At 36.9% G+C, this 20566-nt stretch overlaps 1 protein-coding gene across 3 annotated transcripts; it reads right to left on the bottom strand.

Moving 5' to 3' along the window:
- Positions 1–12630: 12630 nt before the first annotated feature.
- Positions 12631–19831, bottom strand: LOC113742552 (uncharacterized). 3 transcript variants are annotated; one of them, XM_027270409.2, is made up of 10 exons: positions 19532–19826; positions 19244–19366; positions 18450–18570; positions 17213–17341; positions 16845–16954; positions 16576–16759; positions 14960–15163; positions 13866–14096; positions 13531–13735; positions 12631–13032 (listed from the first exon to the last, which is right to left on the bottom strand). In XM_027270409.2, the coding sequence occupies exons 1-10, from the start codon at positions 19552–19554 to the stop codon at positions 12929–12931; spliced, it is 1434 nt and encodes a 477-aa protein (XP_027126210.1). In that variant the 5' UTR covers positions 19555–19826; the 3' UTR covers positions 12631–12928. The 3 variants fall into 3 exon arrangements, with proteins under 3 accessions (XP_027126210.1, XP_027126209.1, XP_071901853.1); XM_027270408.2 differs by having other exon boundaries at positions 13014–13368; positions 19532–19831; XM_072045752.1 differs by lacking the exons at positions 19244–19366; positions 19532–19826 and having other exon boundaries at positions 13014–13368; positions 17203–17341.
- Between the last annotated feature and the right edge of the window lie 735 nt (positions 19832–20566).

Here is a 20566-nt window from a genome sequence, read left to right as displayed (position 1 = left end):
AAAAAAAAAAAAAAAAAGGGGGTCTATTTTGAAATTTGGACGAAGAGAAATCATCATTACTAGAAGCAAGACGTAAGTGAGTGGCTTGGGCTATACATGATTTAACTTTCCATTTTTTTAATAGCATGATGAATGCCTCGTCGTCAATGAATTCAGGTGCATCCGTCGTCTCTACAGTTTCTGAATAGTTACTTTCAGGAAGCTGTAGTGTATGGCTGCTTGGTGGCTTGATGACTCTGCCTTCACCCAACCGCATCCATCCCGAAAAGCCAAGCAGTGCGTCGTGTCTTCTCAGATGAAATTTGATAGGTTGGAGCAGCTCAGCCGGCAACATGTTCAGGCAAGTCAGCATGAGAATTGATTTTTATTGCATTAGGCACTCTGGCACTTTTGAAAATTACTGCTACTAGTTTTGAAAATATATCACCTTTATTTAGCAGTATATCCGAATATTTAACTATTTATGGTTGCGGTCCGCCTCATGAGATGAGAATAGCTTAAACTCAATAATTTTTCAGTTTTCTTCCTATGACCTGTGAAACGTTATTAAGAATTGTATCGGCTGGCCAATATGCGTCACATTCCTGCATGTCTAGAAATGTCAATCTATTTTACAGTATGAGAATGCGGAAACGTCGACTTTATAGCTGACAAGTCTGACTTGGATGTGCCCGTGATTTCCCTTCAAGTGCATTGATTTTTATTGCTTTTTCACCATGCAAGCGCATCAATCAAAGTAGAATATAGGTCTGGAAATTGATGTTAGTGTATAGTTGGACAGTGTCAACGAAGCTTGTTATGTGGAGATATCAGAGCATCATGAATTCAAAACTGTTGTTGTATGCAGTTGCTAAATCAAAAGGCCAGATAGTTTATTCTGACTCTGAGAAGGTTTACCATATTAATTAAGCCTATATTGTTAAATTCTGGCTCTCAAGTTGGCCCCCTCAGCTAATCACCATTCTACTTCTCATGATTTTTGAAGGTCCAAGAAAGAGACCAGTTGTATTTCGGATACAGTGGATGAAACTGAAGTCTGAAATTTGAAATCTGAAGTCTAAATCCATTAAATTATTGAATTGTTAAGTATTAAATCTAATACATTTGAGTGCATATCATATTCAACGATAAGTAAATAGCTTATCACTTAATTTTGGAAGCAAGTTTTGTTTAAAAATTTCAGTGTTATTTAATTAATTCAGATGTTCAATTTTTTGTTATCAAACGATCTGAATATGTTAATATCTGAATATGTTCATGGACCTTTCATCCACCAAAGGATCGTTTGGATGAGGGGAAAGAGACCCAAAGCTGCACAAGCGATAGACAAAGCGTAGAAATTGAACCCAACTTTTAACCTTTTGTTCCATCCTTTCTGTATCCCCAAAAGTTGGGCTTTGTTCAATTTCTTCCCCGGGAACAGTGTAGCAACACTGTTGTGGGGATAGTGGACCACTAATTCAGGAAGATTGGGCGAGTCCATTGCAGTTAAGTGTGCTACATTAAACTAATCCAAAGCACCAATCCTAGAGCAAGCAGAGGCATGGGGTTTGATCGCATTCTGATATCTCACCTCTTCTCTTAGTAGGCATTTGATCAGCTTATATCTTGCCCCATAGAAAATGACACCCAATTGCAGAATAATAGCCGCCGCTAACAGTTGAAGATTGGGGTATGCACAACCCCACCATTCGCATTTCCCGCCCCTCTCTTTGGTGGCGTCAACTAACGACAGGCCTAACAGGCGGATATATACAACCATAAGTTGCACCAGCTTGGATGACATATCCATTAGTTCATCTTTGATATGGTTATACCTATCATGACACACTTTCGATCAATTGGTGATGCCTTTCAAGCGAAGGCGTATTACATCCCCACCTCGTGTCAGAGGTGGCAACAGTTCTCCATCACCTACTCCTCTACTGTTTTCTACTACTATGTCCGCCGCTAGTTACGGTGGCTGCGACAGTGTCGAACCCCTGGCACCAACTTCCCTGTTTTCCACGTCAGACAGCGACAGCAATGATGGCGGCAGCGTCGCGTCCTCGCCTTCTACTCCGCAGCGGCAGTGGCAGCCCCTCGCTCCTAAGTCCCCAATTGCTTGCCTTGAGACACATCCTTTGACTATCAAATCATACTCATGGTTTGCTACATATTTTTGCATAGTATTGGAAAACGATCAGAATCCGCAACAAGACTAAAGGGGAACAAATTAGACAAGGCGCTGGAGCATGCTTCTCAATTGATCAATGGAGTTTGAAAAGAGGTTCATCAAAGCCATAGGAATACCATAAATGACTCTCTTCGTTTCAGCATCAGCCAAGCCAATCATGCCAAAGGTCATCATCCGAAGTAAAACCGGCAAGCTGGTGCGATGGCAACCATGCTTCTCAAATTCAGTCGCACCAGGAGGTTCTGATTGTATTCCCGACCACTCCCGTGCAAAATTGATTGAAAATCTTCAGCAAGAAAGAAGGACGTGGTTGTTTCCCGTGAGCCCAAATTAGCCAGATGAAAATCTTCGATAGAATGTGTAGTATTTCAAGGATTATATATAGTTGAGTATGCTTTGGCATGCAGGTGGTTTTCGAGTCCCTGGAAGTAAAATTATGGAGCAAATGGAACATATGGTCATGCGCCTGATTTTAATGTTGTGATATTTCTCCATCCCCAACAATTTTCATGGGAATTTTTGTCGAGGCAAAAGTTTGCTTGTTCTATAATTGACTTAACCTTTACTGGTAATTAATATGTTCTATCGCCGTGAAAAAGGAATCGCCCTCCAAGCAGTCAGTCATCACAGCAACTGATTAAGATTAACAAAATCAAAGTAAACTTGCTTTTTCAGATTGATCAACCATATTTCAAGCCCTGCTTAATAAATAAAACAGGGAATAAAATTAAAAGAAGGTAGGTTTGCACATACGGTTGAACTTCTCAGATTAATTGCTTAGCTCAGACACTAACTAGTTTCCTTTTCTTAACTTAATTTGGAAAAGCATTTGACGCCTTTGTTTTTCTTTGTTTTCCAATTTGTTTGGTTTAGAGTTTTGCCACCACCCGACAGAGTCTATCAAGAGGGGGAAATAATCTGCCTTGTAGTCAACTCACGTACCACAAGTTTTTGACAAATGTGCAATTTGTCATTATTCTTAACCTTGACTACGGCTTAATTAATTTAATGGTTTGGCTAACTAAGTACCTCAAGGCAGAAGTCTTAGGCATTAATTATTATTTTTATTATTATTTTTTTTTTTTTGCAAATGAGAAGGTATTTAATTAAATAAAAGGAGTGCAATAAATTTGAATCTGTGCATTCACATAATAAGTTAACTGTAATATTCTGTGTGTTTAAAACGAGCATGCATGAAGCGTATCAATTAAATAAATGTTTAATTATTTGTGCAGAAAGTTCAAAATATTATTAATTATTATTTTTAGCTTCCCGTGACAAGACGTGCCGTCGCAACTAAACACTGCATGTAGTTTCCCGAATCTAATGCACATAATAAGCAAAGTGACAATCACACACGCGAATTAATTAAGTAATCAATCTGCATTTAATATATCAGATTGCAACTAAATAAACTATCCCGGAGAACATGTATGAATTTCTCCACATAATCACTAAAAAGATGTAGAAAGTTAAAGTAATTATCCAAATTAATGACTCAACAACATCTAATGATTCGCTGTGAACATCAGGTTGATAAATACTACTATGTCTGAGACAGTAATACTACAATTCAATGAAGAAAATCAACAGTATTCGGCACCCTTTTGCTCGGTGAGAAATAACAAAAAAGGAAACAGTGACAAGCTCAATGGTGTAGTGGATTGGGACCAGTTGGAACAAGACGTTTATCAATACCATAAAGTGGATCGAGCCCGCTTCCATCATCAGGCGGCTCACGCTCGACCGCAATATGTCTATGATGATGATCACGACGGTGGTGGTGGTGGTGGTGGCGGTGGTGATGATGAAGAAATGGGGTGAAGTCGAACTTGCTTGGCGCCATTGCTTTCCTGTAGTAGTGAGAGGTAGAAAATTGATGCATCTTTCCACTCTGTAGCCTGATAAAGCTGGTGCTGCTAGCCTCCCAACCATGGAAAAGTAACGAGAGAAAATACAGCCAAAGAATGATCATCAAGAAATGTCCAATATTCTTCAAAGACATGTTACTGAAAGAAGAAAAACAAGAGTTGAGAGGGATATATAGAACAAGCATGGAAGATATGGAATTAAGAGGGAACATAGACTGTGTTTCTTGTAGTTAAGGGGTAGCCTAAAAAGCTCAGCAAGATTGACATATTGAATATTAGTTGTAGACTAGCATGAAAATTGATGATGCTGAAGATTGCTTCCATAAGACTCACATTTTGCACTTTTCGTTGATTTAATTCAAGGCTGGATAAGAAGAGAAGGGGTTAAGGGGGTAGGGGGGAGGGGAGTTGAGAGGAATGTGAGGTCCAAGTGCTGCGGAGAGGGAGCAAATTGTCGACCATTTCTCCAATGAAATCATGCTTTCCGTTCAAGAAATGTAGGTGAATCAAGGGCTTATAGTCAAACATTGAATTATATATATGCATGGGGAATGGGGATTAGGACGTCCAAATAACTAAAGGGTAAATTGATGTGGTGCCTATTTGCCGCTATCCTTTTTTAAGTTCTTCAATTTTGAGTTTATACTCGTTTGTCCATTTCAAATTCTACGAATTAGATGTCGAGTGGTTATCCATTCCATCTTTCTCCATCATGCTACAAGGAAGTAGTTGCACGGTTGTTGGGTATTTTTTTGTTTTGTTTTTTCTTCATGCCATTGTTACAATTTGTCAACGAGGTATTATGTCCTGCCTTCAACGAGAAAAATTGTTGAGCATTCTGCTTTAATATATGCTAGTTACAGAAAACCAGGCAATTTTTCTTTCTTCTGATGTTTCAAATCATATTAATTTACAAAAGAAAGATCTAATTTTTGTTTCAAAAAAAAAATTTAATAACCTTAATGTGTAGAATGTTTCCATGAACCTAATCCGGCCCCCCATTGTTGTAATTGTAAACATAATCGTATACATCAGAGGGAAAAGAAACAAACAAAAGAATGAATCAGCCAGTGAAGTATACGTGAAAAGAAAGCTGGATTAGTTTTGTCTATTTTTAGTCTTTTTCTTCTATCCTCTTCATTTTTGGATCAAATTAAGAAGCTGCAACATGAATAAGTGGGGAGTTCTACAGCTCGTGAGTTAGCAGTTGTCCTGTATTATCAATTTTTGACATTTTTTTGGAAGGACAAAGTACGATGTTAATGGCCAGCAGGAGCATATAGTCTTCAGTCCTGGCATCAGAAGTCATGTTTTGAAAATGTTCAACCTGGGTTGAAATTAGCCTCCTTATTAATGGTTCTAGCTTTATATTTTGTTCAAGAAATTATTCATTCATCCCGGGGCAACAAGTGTGTGATTTAACAGCTATTTTTTTTCTACTTTTGCTCATATAAACCATCAATGCATGCCTGATTCAAACTTGTGATTTATGATCCAAGGCTCATCAGATGGACTTTCTAAGCGGAATTGAGAGTAAACAGATCTACTAAGAAGCTTCAGAAAATGAAGGGTTGCAAATGAATATTGTAGCCCAGAAAAAAAAAAGTACATTGTTATTTCATATTTTGACAGAAATTTTTAGAGCTAGGACTCTGGTTGACCTGCTCCCAAAGCCTTTTCTTTATCTTTGCTTTTTTTTTTTCCCCGGTAGCATTGACTCCAATAATTCCATAGACCTTTTGCAACCTCCCTTATATTTTATGTCAAAGTCCTGAATATTGCCCAACTCCAGCTCATAATGTTTCTTTTTTTTTTTTTTTTTTGGTTCATGATGCAGACACAAACCCCAACATGCCAAGAACCAAAAACGTCTAAAAATTGGTGGCTTGTACTTTTTAGTTTCTTCTCCCTCTCTATTTGTCTCATTCTTTTTGTTCGAGGATAAATAATGAGACTGTGGGAATCCCATGTCTTCTGAAGTGATGGAAATTAACTTTGAAATTTTTTAAGACCTTCTAGAACCCGAGATTGAAAAGAAAGAGTTCTCATCTAATTCGCACAAAGGGGACGAACAGGGGGTCAAAATTAAACATTCATTACAATCTAACAAGTTAACAACAAGGGATAATTTCAGATACCTCCCTTGATGTTTCTAACAATTACACTTAAATGCCCTCTAAAATTCAAAATTACACTTACCTCCCCTCTGGGATAGATGTGATGTGACAACATGTCAGCACCAAAAGCCTCCTAATAACCAACTTGCCCTCAAAATGTTGTGGCTAATGTTATTGCAAAGACGTGAGAAAAAAATTGCCTACAACAATAATATTCTTTTTATTTGCTTCTTGGCGCAAGCATCTACCAAAAGAAAATTTGATTTTGTCATTTCTTCAACTGTTGTTATCCTGAGAAGCAAAATTGATTTTATTATTCCTCAACGGCCACTGAGAGGAAGAATGCCAAGTGTTAAAAATAGCATTCATTTTTTTTTTTTTTTACACTTGATCATCTTATATACTGCCAAGATAGAGTCGTTACAACTTGTCTAGCCCTTCTTGCTTTTAACAATCAAAAGTGCAGAATTGTATATGCAATCTTTGTTGTATTGAGAGGATCCCTACTATTTTCATACTTTCTTTTTCTCTTTTTTAATTAATTTTTATAAACAAAGTGACAAATGTTTCGTTCAGAATATAAAGAGGGTAAAGCTGGCAAAACCTTGTGAGTCAGTACCTTTTTCCCACTTTTTTAACTTTCTTTTAGTGATAGGGGCTGCAATATTTATCAAATGTGTCCATCAAAGGGAGGTGAGTGTAACTTTTAATTTTAGAGGGTATTTAAGTGCAATTGTCAGAAATATCGAGGGAGGTATCTGAAATTATCCCTAACAACAAAGATGAAATAATATATTGTACATGTTAATTTCTGAAATGACGTTCTAATTATATTGTCTACTGCAGTTTCGTTTTAACTTTTTAGGCTTTAGCATTTCAATGCTACGTGAAGCAGTAGGGAAAGTGCAATATGCTCGAAAAGCAGGTACTGGTAACGAATTTGTACCTCACTTTTATGGTTATAAATATGGATATTTTAGGAATTTTTAACTGGTGCAATGTTGATTAGAAGTTAAATTCACCTCCCATTTCCTTTCATATTATATGTGGATATTGCTTCAATATTTGATAGAATATTACCAGGGAATTTAAAAAAATAAAAAAAAACAAACTATAGTATCCTTAACGTAGACATTTTTTCCATTAATCTAATCCCTGTTATTAATTACAATTGTGAAACATAACTTTGTTCGTACGAGGGAAAAGAAATGAAAATAATATAAAACAGACAGTTAAAAGAAAATTGGATCAATTTGTAGGAAATAAAATATGATTGCAAATTAAGTTGAAATGTATAAAACGATCATACATTTACAGATAGAAATTCGTATTGCTGCCTTTGCTTTCAGTTATACGGTTGAAAATCGCCTGAATTGAAACAAAAGAAATTATTTTATAAATTGTTGAGAAAAAAGCAATAAAAAACAATTTAACCAGTCCAAAGTTAATTTCATAAAGTAAATCATATGGAACTTTAAATTCAGAGTCCGTATCTCTTAATTAGTGATGGTTCCATGAGGTAATTGAGGTTCATGCTCGTGTATGATTTGATGGCTAATACTGATAAAAGCTTTAATTGTTTACCCAAAATAATTTGAAAACAAAAAGAATACGATTCTTGGTGGTTTTTTAAGTATATTAGTAGGCTCCCCTCATTAAAAATAGCTGATCAACATGGATAGGACATGCCTCCTGAAGATTATTCACAGAAAGAATTCTTACAAATCGCTGATCAACACTTTTCTTACAATTCTTACTGGAATTTATAATTTAAACGCCTAAAATTTGGAATTTTCAGGCACGATTGATAATAAACAAGCTCTACATAATTATATATATATAATTATCAGGAGTTGCATATTTACATCATTCTTTGTAATCAACCAAAAAATAAAACAAAAATAGCACTAGTATTGGATCCCATTCTTTGTAACCAAAATTTTTTACAACCAAGTTTGTGGTTGACCTGCCCCAAAAACCCTTCCACTTATCTTTTTCAATCTCCTTTTCTTTGGTAGCTTTGCCCCTATTTTTACTATAGACATTTTCGACCATCTCTTTTTTGTTTTATCTCAAAAGTACTACAAAACGTCCAAATCAAAAAATGTTGCAATTTTTTTTTTGTTGTTCGCGAAGACACAATCCCAAACAGGCCAACAAGCAAAAACACCAAAAAAGTGGCTTGCTCCTATTAGATTTTATCTCTTTTCTCTCTCATTGTCTCAGTCATCCTCTTTGAGGAAAATGGGATTTATTGGACTCTGTTTATCTTTATCCTAGGGAAGTGGTGGCATTCCACTTTGAAATTTCTGAAGGAACCCTCCAAAAACGGAGTTTGAAAGGACAAAGTTTTTGTCGGGCTGCCACCCATGCGTCCCCATGAATTTGGTCACAGCATAATTTCTTAAACTACAGGAATGATTAGTGTATTTCTTCTAACCAGTAGCCATCATAAACAGCAACTTGACCTCTTCTTTTTTATCTTTTATTTGTGTTTTGGCATGTTTTCTTATCTGTGGGATGTTATAAGGACAAGGGATTAAATTAGAATTAGGCACTCGAGATTTCATGGATTATTACCAAAGCCCATTGCTCTCTTCTTTAATCATATTATTGATCTCCTCTATCCTCTATTAACCCTTTGTACACTGATATGGAATTTGAATGGAAATTACGGAGACTTGGAAGTTGAAAGAGACATAAGTATAATTATAAAAACTTTTGGAGATGCCAATGCAATTTAGCGAAAAGTTAAACCAAGAGATTGATTGACCCTGCCTTTCGTGGGACAGGACAGTTGCAGCTACAATCAATGGCATGGTTTCTTGCAGTATCTTTCTTCGCAATTATAGGATGTGATCTGATATTTCGTTGTGGTTTATTCGGATTTTGGGAGTTTTCTTCGATACTACCAACTCGGCCTGCAGCAATCAAAAGCTAAGATTGTTTTTTTCTTCGATGGAAGAGCATAATCCAGTTGGCATGTAGTGACTTGTCCCCTTCTTGGTGCTGAATATGCCATCCTTTAAAGATTACCATATAAGTTCTGTATCCTCAGATGCTACGTTTCAGACAAAGAGCATCACCAACCAAACCAAAACCAGAGCAAATGAAGCCTACCTCTTCACCTACCGGTGATGGTGTGCGAAGCAGGAGGAAAACGTCGTCCAGAGGCCACCACCGGTACGTCGGCGTCTGCCAACGGCCATCCGGGAGGTGGGTTGCTGAGATCAAAGACTCCTTGCAAAAGGTGAGGCTTTGGCTGGGAACTTTTGACACTGCAGAGGATGCTGCCAGGGCTTATGATGAAGCTGCCAGAGCACTCAGGGGAGCAAATGCTCGCACCAATTTTGAGTTGCCTGAGAACGATGATGATGATTTGCCTGACAAGGGTGAACCGTTCTCCTTTGAAGAAGCCTGCAGGACTGAAGAGCCTGAAGGCCTTGTTGGTGCTCTCAAGGCTAAGTTATACAGTGAAACCAACAAGACTTCCTTAGGAATACTGAATATCAATTCTCAGGCAAACACAGCTTCTTCGCAGCAGAGTACTCCTCAATCCACTGTCAATCTTCCAGTCTTTTCCTTCAATAACATCCCCAATGCCGCGGCCGCGAATAAGCCACAAACATCCGCTGCTCCAAGCTCGGCAAACAACATTGGATCATCATCTGCTGGGAATAGCATTAATCCAATGGCCTTAGGCCATAATTGTGATCATAGTTTGAGGCAGAACCATGATCAAGTTGAAGAAATGGTGCAAAATAATTCATCTAGTGCTATGCAATGGCAAATAGGATCCCCGGCCTCAGGCATGATGTGGGCTAATAATCAGCATGGAGTTGCATGGGCAGCTCAAATGAACCATGTTCAAGAACAGGATCCCCTGTTCACTACTTGTACCAATGTTGCTGCCACAACTATTAGTGCATGGTCAATTCCAAGTACAACAACTCAATCAAGTGTTGAAATGCCTTGTTCATTCCCTGCCAGTAGTTCAAGTGGGCAGTTGATGACAAGTAATACAGGAAATGTGGACATGTTAGATGTCCAGGAGGTTGTGTCTCAAATGAGCGGATTAAACTCAGGAGTGGCTATGCCCTCAGAACAACAGATTTTGCATTGTGAAAATACCAACTGGGGTAGTGGTGTTAATGCCACTTGGGACCCTTTTCTTTACGTTTCCTCCGTCTTAGGCTGAAAAGAAATTAAGGGAGGAAAAAAGATGATACCATTAGGTTGTAGCTTGACAATCATGAGTTAACCAAATTCTTTGAATTTTTATCCTTCTGCTAAAATGGCAATTCCTTCCTCGTTGTCAAGCCTACAAGTTTTTAACTGCTTCTTGTGACTATTTGTGAATACGCAAGATCTGTGATTCATTGCAACCCTTCTTGGATTTGTTAAACAAAAGACAAATTTGGTATTGATGAAATTGCAAAATTTGTGCTTCATTTCATAATTCAAGGGGTTGTGCCATTTTTGGCAAGTGCCACAGACATTTCCATTTTGCAGCTCCGCTCAAAACATATACAAGATCAATTGACAGTGACATTAAAGCTCAAAGCTGATTTTGTCGTGTCTTTGCTTCTGATGTTTCTGCTGTGAAGTCCTTAATTTATTGTACTCCCATAACGAACTTAATTTGTGCCTAAATAAGCCAAGCATTTTAACAGTGAATAAAAAAGGCAGGGTCTGATTTGACTGATTTTAATCCTACGCCAATCTGCTTTTTGCCAAACTAAGTGGAGCACCATTAGGAAGGATAAACATCAGCAGCAAAGTTCTCTTGAACTGAGAAAGTTTGGTCTTTGGGATTATTTCTTCTGTTGTACAAATGAGTTCTTTTCTTATTTTGTTTATTTTGCATGCAGTTCTTCATTGATTCTAAAGCTAAGCAAAAATTAGCTTCTGCCCACAAGAAGCCCCTGTATTATAAGAGTTACACGACAATTTCTTTAAAGGGTCTTGCTCTTAATAAAGTTAAATTCCTCTAATAAAATTCTTCGTCCCCCCCCCCCCGCTCCAAAAATTTTTAGCCAGTGATTCTTCAATTTAATTTTTTCTTTTAAAACTACACCAGGTTGCTTTCTCCCCAGATACAGGAAACAAGTTTTTTTTTTTTTTTTTGTTAAAAAATGTGGATCAAAGTCTCCTGTACTAAAAAAGTATAAATTCTTAGATTGAATGGGTTCTGCATAAACTTTTGCCTTTTCTTTTTGGCGTGAAGCTGTGTTAAGCCAAGATATAACGCAATCTATTCTAAGGTAATGTATTATTTATTTAATAACCACCAAAAACTAGCATTGCTGTGACCAAGGTAGGTTTTACCGATACTACTATCTTCTTGTTCTCATACATCTGCTGCCTTACCAAAGAAAACACACTTATCCATCAACGTCGTATTCTCTCATTTAAATTTGCCAATTGTCCTCCTCTTTTGGAACTACGTATTATGATTCCACGTCATTCACCATTGTTGTACGGTTGTCCTTGGAAATTCAAGTTCGTCCTAATTGTGAGTCATTTTCCCAGACTTTAATAATCGTATGGCGTACGTGTTTGGTTGGAACTTGGAATGGTCAATTTTTGGCGCAGCCCGCTTCCGATTTTCGAACAATACAATCAAGTACCATTTCTCCTTTTGGTTTTACTCTTTGAGCGCTATTATTATTTTAGGGCTTATTCCAATATTTAAACTGATCCTAAACTATCAATTTCAACACTTCGGACAATTTGATTTGTGACATATTCTTCGAACAAATAAAAAAGCAATAGATTTTTCAAAAAAAAAAGAGAAACACTGTCTGACAATTGTCGTTAATCTCCATCTATATTTGTACTCTTTTTTTTGAAAAATGAAGTTGAAATCCATAGGGGTGCAAACGAGCCGAGCTTTGGCTAAACGAGCCGAGTTCGAGTTAATTTTGTGAAGCTCGAGCTCGAGCTCGACGAGCTCAAAATATCAAACTCGAGCTCGAGCTCGAGTCAAATTCGAGTCGAGCTCGAGTTTAAAAAATAAAAAAATAATTATTATTATTTTATTTTTAAAAAAATAAAAAATAAATATTTATTTTTAAAAATGAATAAAATAATAATTTTTTAAACAAATAATAAAATATTAAAAATATATATATAATTTTACTATTAAATAAAAAATAAAAAATAAAAAATAAATATATAATTGAACTCGCGAGCCAACGAGCTTAATGTTTTTGAGCTCGAGCTCGATTTCGAGATCGACTTAACTGGCTCGAGCTCAACTCGAACTCGATTTTGACGAGCTCGAGTCGAGCTCGTAATAGAGCCGATCGCGCCGCTCGCGATCGGCTCGATTCGCGAAACACCCTCAATTCCATGTGGAAAACAGAGTTGATACATGCTCGAGGAAAAAGTCACTTAAAATTTGTGAGAGAAAGAAGACGGTAGAGCGTGAGATGAAGAACCAGGAAACATTTGACCCCAAGCGTTTGTATAATTCTCCTTCAACTCCCGAGTTTGATTAATTCTGCCTGGCCAAAGGGCAGCATGTCACTCAGCCGTTAATTGACTTGAAAAGTAACTTTTCTTGTTCAACATCATACCTACCTAACAAATCAATTCTCTCTAAACAATGGGTAGGATAGAATGTGGGGTTTCAAAACTGTAGGGAGATAACGGATATGTTCGCTCAAGCACTGGGACTTCAGTATCATTTTGCCCATTTCCCTTTTTTACACGCCTGATACTACATCAGAATAAAAAAGTCGAACAATTTTTACAAAACATCAGCCTTCCTCCCAATCCAAGCCATCGTCTTCGTCATCATCTCCTGAAGCATCCGCTTGGACATTCAAGTCATTAACCTTGAAATTTTCGCTCGTCGTGTTGCCTGGGGATCGACAGTGTAAACCTCATTGACAATGGTAACCAGCAAAGGTTTACAAAATACCAGAAGAAGTTAAAATGCCAAATAATTAACACTCAAGTGATTTCAACAGCATATGCATTTCAGTGGTGATGTCGAAAGTAACCAAATTTGGAAGATTAGAGCACTCCGGAAAGAATCTAAATAGTTAGATCATGTAAACCAGCAGAAAGAATTAGAAAGGAGAGGAAATGGCTAAAAAGAGCAGGATATGAAAGCCTTTGCACGACTTTTTCTGGTACAAAATAATCTCACACAGGAAGACTTGTGTTCTCTTCCCATTGAATAACTTAATCAGATCTGCATCAAGCATGCAATAAACAATTTATTTATAGAAGTTTCACACTTTGCTTAAGGCAGTCATTGACCATGCCTAGCATATTATCTTCAGATAAAAAGCTTTAACAAACAAGTATCAGATATCCTTAGAATTTAAAGTAACAACTCGGAAAGTGTTTTTACCTGCAGGAGCTGCCTCCTCCCATTCAACGTCGTCTCCATCATCTTGATCATCACGCTTAGATTTCAGTCCAACTTGTCTTTCAAATGATGTATCAGCAGCCCCATTGGAAATACTAGAATTTGGCAATCCCTGTTCCCTGAGGGCAGCTTCCTGTTCATGTTGACGCTGGAGTAAAGCAGCATAATATGCTTTGAAATACTCGTCCTACAAAAAGTAACAAGAAAATTCAATTAAGAGATTAGGAACTTGAGAGAGAAATAGTGAAGCGTGTGCCAAAATTAATCAGGAGAACTGAGCCTAAATAAAAAAGCACCAGACTTTTCATTTTTCTAACCTGTATATTCTTCACGTCTGTTTCAGCTGCAGATTTCTTCTCATCAGATGATCCAGCAGGTGCTGAAGAACCATCCATCTTAGCCTCCTCCTTGACCTCGCCTCTTTGCTCCTTCGTAAGGATCATGCCTTGCTTAATCATCCATGGGGGCAAAACTTTCATAGGTGTACTTCCACTGTCAGATTTAATATTCTCTCCTTTTTCTTCAGTACCAGAGAAATCAACTTCAACCTGCCAAAAACCATCCATAAGCCTCACTAATTCCTAACTATTTTATTTTGTGTTTTGGTGGATTCTATTTTTTTTAGAAAGGAGAGGAGGGGGGGGGGGGGACGGGAGAGGGATGAACAACGGGTCTTTCCTGGTATTATCCCAAAATGTATATAGACCCTTCTCACAGGCTGCGTGCTAATGGAAGTGACCACTATAAGGACAACAGTCAAAGATTTGTCTCATTCTCTAAGCAACAGCAACAGCAACTTCTTGGACTTGGACAATAACAAGTACAGACTAATTTCCCTTGCAATATGCACCAGTATATGACATTCAAAAGGACTAATTTAATTCAAAAGGCTATGTTCTTTCAAAAATTTTCAAAGTGCAACTAGGCATAAAAGCAAAAGCAATCCAAATACAACTAAGACCATGAACAAAAACAGCTGCACTGAAAAGTGAAACAATCTGCAACACATACTTGGGAGCTTGGACTTTGGAAAAAGACATCCAAACGTACTATGTTGATCAATGTCCTTGGATAAAGATTGGAAAACCACAACACACGCAGATGTAGTCAAACTCCATTATGAAATGCATCAGGAATTTGAGAATGACTGGAGCAGAAGTGACATGTAAAGGAGCATATGGGGTCAAGGTATTCCTTCATTTTTGATGCACCATATTCAGATTTTAGAACTTTACATAACTGTATCTCCGTCCCTAGCTCTTTAATCCTTTCTAGTTTAGAAAGCCAAAAGTAAAACATACATGAGCTAGGCTGCTTCATGAAGAACATTGACAACAGCAAACCCTACAAACTCCTAAAATCAACAAAGAACTTTTAACACATAAGCACACAGGTCGGTTTAAGAGGTAACCTTTGTGTCGCCCAAAAATGGCATAGGCGTTCCTCCAAACCCAAGTCCCTGTGCAGATTTAGAGGGATCATTTCCATTAAGATCTCCATTTGCTGCCCGAGCAGCAGCACTTGCTCGAGCTTCCCATGCTTGGAGATTACCAAATTCAGGAACTGGCAAATCTTTTACTCTATTGAGTTGATCCATCAATGGCTTCAGCTGTGTCTGCACTCAGATATTACTATCTACTCAAATTACAGGAACAAGAAAACTAAATATAATATACTTAATAGAAAAGGGAAACAGCTTATGGAATATATGATTAAATATGAGACCTACAGAGAGACAATCAAATCCGTGGAAGTACAAAGCAAAATTTGCAACTAGGCATAACGGAAAGAATAATCTAAAAAATGAGTGAAATGAAAGTATTAATGACATCTCAAATCTAAAGTTACACTGTAGTAACTTCATATAAATTGTTGCTCCGAAATTACACCTTAATACCTTCATCGGTCCCTACTATCTAGACAAAAGACGGCATAAAAAACTTATAAATTGATGCCAAGCAAGGGAACATCCACAACAGATACATTGTAAGTGAACCAGAATCCACATGTCTATATCCAATTCTACCCACTACAAAAAGCCAAATGATCACAGTGCCTGCATGTCTCTAGAATCACTAAGACCACTTCTTCATACACAGAGTGATTGCTTCAGGCAACAGCACAATGAGATAAGAATATTTTTCCGTGACAACATAACTGTACAAATAATTTCAACTACACTCTTTGGGAAACAGACATTTGCCATTTGGGAACTAAGAAAGGTGTTTCACACTGCAAATCATGTTTGGAACACGTACACACGTACAATACTGCAAATGAATATAAAATAAAATCACTACTGTCATTTGCAGCATGTTGCATAAAGGGAACGTACAAACCCACTCGAATATGTCTTTAAATTGCTTTCAGCATTAAACCCTCCTAAGAAACTCAGTTTCAGTAACCTCAACTGACTCTAATGCCCATGGTTCTTGATGTAATTAACCACCAGAAACTATCAGCAGCCCATACTTCAACCATTATGGACACCTTCTTTCAAGTGGATAAGTAAGAAAATCTTTTTCTATCATAATACAACTCTATATAAAACAATATTGACCTGTTCAAGCAAGTGAAAAGTTGAAAATGGCTTGGTATAGCGGCAGTGATCTATCCACCTTGTAAAAGACATCTTGCAACTCACACAATGCCAAATTGGCTTCAAGGTGCAAACTTAGTGCCAAATTATCCATCACTATGAGTTACTCTATAGGAATGAATAGGCCCCCAGATGTGAAGTTTCAAAAAGTGTACCAATCAAGGATCTTAAATTTCAGGTCTAACTTTAACTAACGAGTGCCGAGACTTAACAAGACTGTTTGCCTCTCTAAATATTGTAAAAGAAGCAGTTCTCTTACATTACAGCAACTAAAGAAAAACAGAAAATTTTGCCATTTTCCAAAATTAAACCATTTGCAAACATATTGCACTAAAGGCATTAGATCCCTTCTGCAACCCCAAAATTGCATAACAAGGATAATCAAATCACACCAGTAGCATGTACATCTAGCAAGCATGAAGACAAACCTCCATCTTTTTGAGCATGTCCTCTAGTTTATCACGTCGCCGCCTTCTTGCATTGTCGTCTCCATCTCCCATCTCTTGAGCAGTTAACTTTTCACTCTCTGCCACAAGTTCTCCATTGCAAATTTCACAGTGGAAATACTCATCAAGCATAGAAACCAGCCGCAGGGCATCCAAAGCATTATATCTGGATTTTGAATACCAACTGATTCCTCAAAGCCTTCAAGAAAATGTAGATACATGATTTTAAAGAATAGCAGCAGCTATAAAACCTTTTTCCACAGTTCGGACACACGTATTCCTGAACAGTATTCTTGTTATCTAGCTCATCCTTTAACTTTTTCCTCATGCGGTGTAACCTGTACCTCACAACATCGTATATCTGCAACAAAATCCTCACCTTAAAGTTACCCAACTAAAATCAATTCATTCATGATATGTTCTGTTACAGTCCATTACATCAAGTATATATATCACATGGACAGTGTAGTTTTAACTCTTTAGTTGAAAAGTCCAATATTTAACAAAGCCATCATCTGACAAGATAATGACTTATGCAATGGAAACATTGATGTATCAGTAAATGCCCGTTTTAAAAAGTGGATAAAGAAAGAGACATTAGGTCCTCACACAACAGCACCTGTGCATAGTCCAGACAGCAATAAGAGTGGGTATGCATCTTAATTTTTTCATCTCCTTCTCTCCCATTGTGATGGCCATCAGCTGTAGCAGCTACAGCAGCATTGTAAACTTTAGCACCTTTTGCTGTCTGTGCATTGTTATACGAGGAAAAACAACTTTTTCCATCAAAAGAAATGTACTAGAGAATATCAGTACAAATCAATCACAAGCCATCAGAGGCAAAGAACATCTACTATCTTTAAAATTAAGTTGCATGTATCCAACAAAACTCGGGAACCATCATTTGGTTGTCTCTCAACAGAAAAGAAAAGCACCACATCCAATCAAAATATCCAAGCAGGTACCAAGCAAACCCAAATGAGAAAAGTAGAGGATTACAAGGTTTCTCAGAAGAATCTATACCTATGAAACTGAACCAAAATTACACTATCTTTTGAATCTTTTATAAAGTGGATATTATCCTCTGAAGCACCTTAATATGAATCAGTCATGAGAACAAAGATGTCTACTGGTAGAAGTAATGAAATATTATAATCACAGATTCTCTGGGCTCTTTCATGATACTAAATGAATGCCTAGAAGCAGGCTTGGACTTATTGGGAGGGCTGATTATCTGAGAGGAGACTGTTGGAGCTTGATATGCTGAAAGGGGACAGTCAATGGTTCTTATATTACTACTTACCCAATAATTAACTAATGCCAAGAGAGGTTTGTTTCAAGGTTCTGAGCTGCAAACTACATAAATATTAGGTCCAACAATCAAGATCCAAATAAAACCAAATGTGTTGAGGTTAGACATGAAAGAACCTAGGCATTTTCATATTCAGCGAATTCATTTTGCAGACTGTCACATATTGATGATATCTACAATCTCCATCAGACAGATATGTGATTAGGAGCAGCAGGTTAGAGATTGTTTTCTACAAGTTCCATAACTTCAGAAACCAAAGTGGTACTAAAAGGACTTGAGACATCAGCTCCACATTTCAAGAAAGAATTCAACAAATGCCAGAATGCATCATGGAACAATAAGAAGACATTTATCCCAAGCTGAAGGAACGCAGTCAGACGATGCAGAAACTTTGGCAGCCAAAGCTCAATAATCAGAAGGGATATCATATATTTGCAATTAAATGTATTCCAAGGGTTAATTAACAATATCAGTAATACATTATAAGGCAAACAATAGAAACAGTATAGAACTTAGGACAAGAATTAAAAACTGGAAACCTGACCTCTTTTCTATGATCCCGTGTAACCAGCTTCTCTTCTTCAAAGAACCGCAAAGTCCGGCGAAGTTGCTTGGAATGTAATTTCAGATCCTTTGCCAAATCCTCTTCCCGTACCCATTGCCGCCTGGAATTATGTCAGAATTATAGTTAAAAAAATGACAAAACCCCCATAATCATCCAAACACACTACTCCAGACACCAAAAGGCCAGACAAAAAAGAGTAAAATGTGTGATAGGAAATACAATTGAATCAGAGATGCACTTCAAAACGTAAGCATATACACACGCAAAAGTAGATTAACAAATACAATTCCTACATGCCATGGAAATGTATATTGCTGAAGCATCATCTTCAAAGTGAAGTTTTAGATCTTTCATATCCAAATTGATATTAATATTTTACCTTGCTCCGACACCATCCGTCTTAAGAATTACCCCTTACAATAAAAAGATAATTTGCCACCATGTATTCCAGACATAAATTGATTTTCGCATTCAGTTAAATTTTCAAGCTTTAAACCAACAGCTATACTATCACTCGCAGTTCAAAAACCACCAATGCAAACATAAAAATTGCGTCCACGATAATTCATCTAATCCAGCAGATGCTGATATTGACACAATCTATTTAATTAACCAACACCAAGCTTCTAAATTTCCAGCATTTGTCAAGTTCCATTCTATTCTCAATCGGTATAAGCAACAATATAAACATACATAATTTTTCCGATCAAAATTAGCGGCTTGAAAGAAAATTTTAAATCAAATAACCAAAAAAAAAAAAAAAGAAAAAGAACCTGGTGAGAGCATCAAGAACCACAACAGCAATTCCTCGATTGTCACTTCGTCCGGTCTTGGGCTGATTATCTCCTTTCGTCGTTATATCATCATAAAATGCCCTAGCAGCTAACTTGACCAGTCTATCCAATTAAATTACAATAAAATTAAACAAATCGCATCGAAATTAAACCGAAATGAGCTATATAACTGAAAAAAGATTACAATTTTACAATATTATCGATCACATATGTGAGTTCATGAGCTCAATGGTTCTTGATTTACAGTTCGTAAGATATTCCTCTTACCGATTGAACGGCTCCACGCTCATTCTCGTTCAATTTAATTGCGTTTTATTGAAAAGTATCCGGTCATTATCCAGTAAAAGCTCCGAGAATTTGACGACAGAGGAAAGAGATCACCAGCTTGAAGGTTCGAGAGAACCGGGGTAGGATTTCTGGCTTTTTGGCTGCTGCTTTGCAGATCAGCTGACTTGCTTGCTTTGATTGTTTTAATAAGGTAACAGTAGTGTAAAACTTAATAGTTATATTATTACGGCTTAACCCCTCCTTCTATGTTCTATTCCTGGTGAGCGCCTAAAGTATTCACACCATCGTGTGTTGCAGGCTTGCAGCTACTATTTTTGTAGCTTGTGACATGTTATTGGGTTATAGTTCTCGCTTTAATTGGATTGGATTGGATTAAAAAAAAAAAATTTACTTCATCGAAGGTAAAAGTTACAATCACACAACATTTTAGAAGTAAATTTACGTGTCTATTTGAATTTCATAATAAAATCCACAACACCTAAAAGTTGTCACACTTAATTAAGGGCGGTGCTAATCAAATAGTTACATCTGGATATAATCTCTAATATTGACAATCAATCCATTTCGTCTTATAAATGGGTATGACATTATTGTTAATGTTTCATTAAATTTTTTAACCTGCACAATACTTCCTTGAACACAAATAACTCGTACGGATAGATTATTTAGTTTTAGGTTTTACTAACAGACGTCCTACAAGCACTCTCGTTAATCAGTACATCTATATTTCATTCAACCTACCATTTGATACACATACTAACAATTATCATTATTTCTTGTATTTATACACTTTTACTAATTAATCTCTTTATATCTATACGCTTTCCCTAATTATTCTTATATTTCTAAAAATCTAACACATGAAATATATTTTAATAACTGCTCATATGGCACCCGTTACACAGACGGTTAGTTTTTATGATTAGCAATGAAAAAAGTAACACCATTTTTGCTTAATGTGGCAAAATGATCAAAGTCCCATGTGTTCATGGAATAATCAAAGTCTTTTTCATA

This window comes from Coffea arabica, chromosome 4c (genome assembly GCF_036785885.1).
Source record: "Coffea arabica cultivar ET-39 chromosome 4c, Coffea Arabica ET-39 HiFi, whole genome shotgun sequence".
NCBI lineage: Eukaryota > Viridiplantae > Streptophyta > Magnoliopsida > Gentianales > Rubiaceae > Coffea > Coffea arabica.
The sequence above is the reverse complement of the archived record's forward strand: the minus strand, read 5'-3'. Positions and strand labels throughout refer to the sequence as shown.

What these genes read in the sequence shown, in the direction of transcription:
- LOC113742552 (XM_027270408.2), bottom strand. Translation starts at nt 19,554, where the DNA reads ATGAGCGTGGAGCCGTTCAATCG. An exon ending in GCTGTCTGGACTATGCACAG is followed by an intron (nt 16,955 to 17,212) that starts GTGCTGTTGTGT and finishes ATTTTGTTGCAG; the next exon opens with ATATACGATGTTGTGAGGTA. An exon ending in TGTCCGAACTGTGGAAAAAG is followed by an intron (nt 16,760 to 16,844) that starts GTTTTATAGCTG and finishes TTCAAAATCCAG; the next exon opens with ATATAATGCTTTGGATGCCC.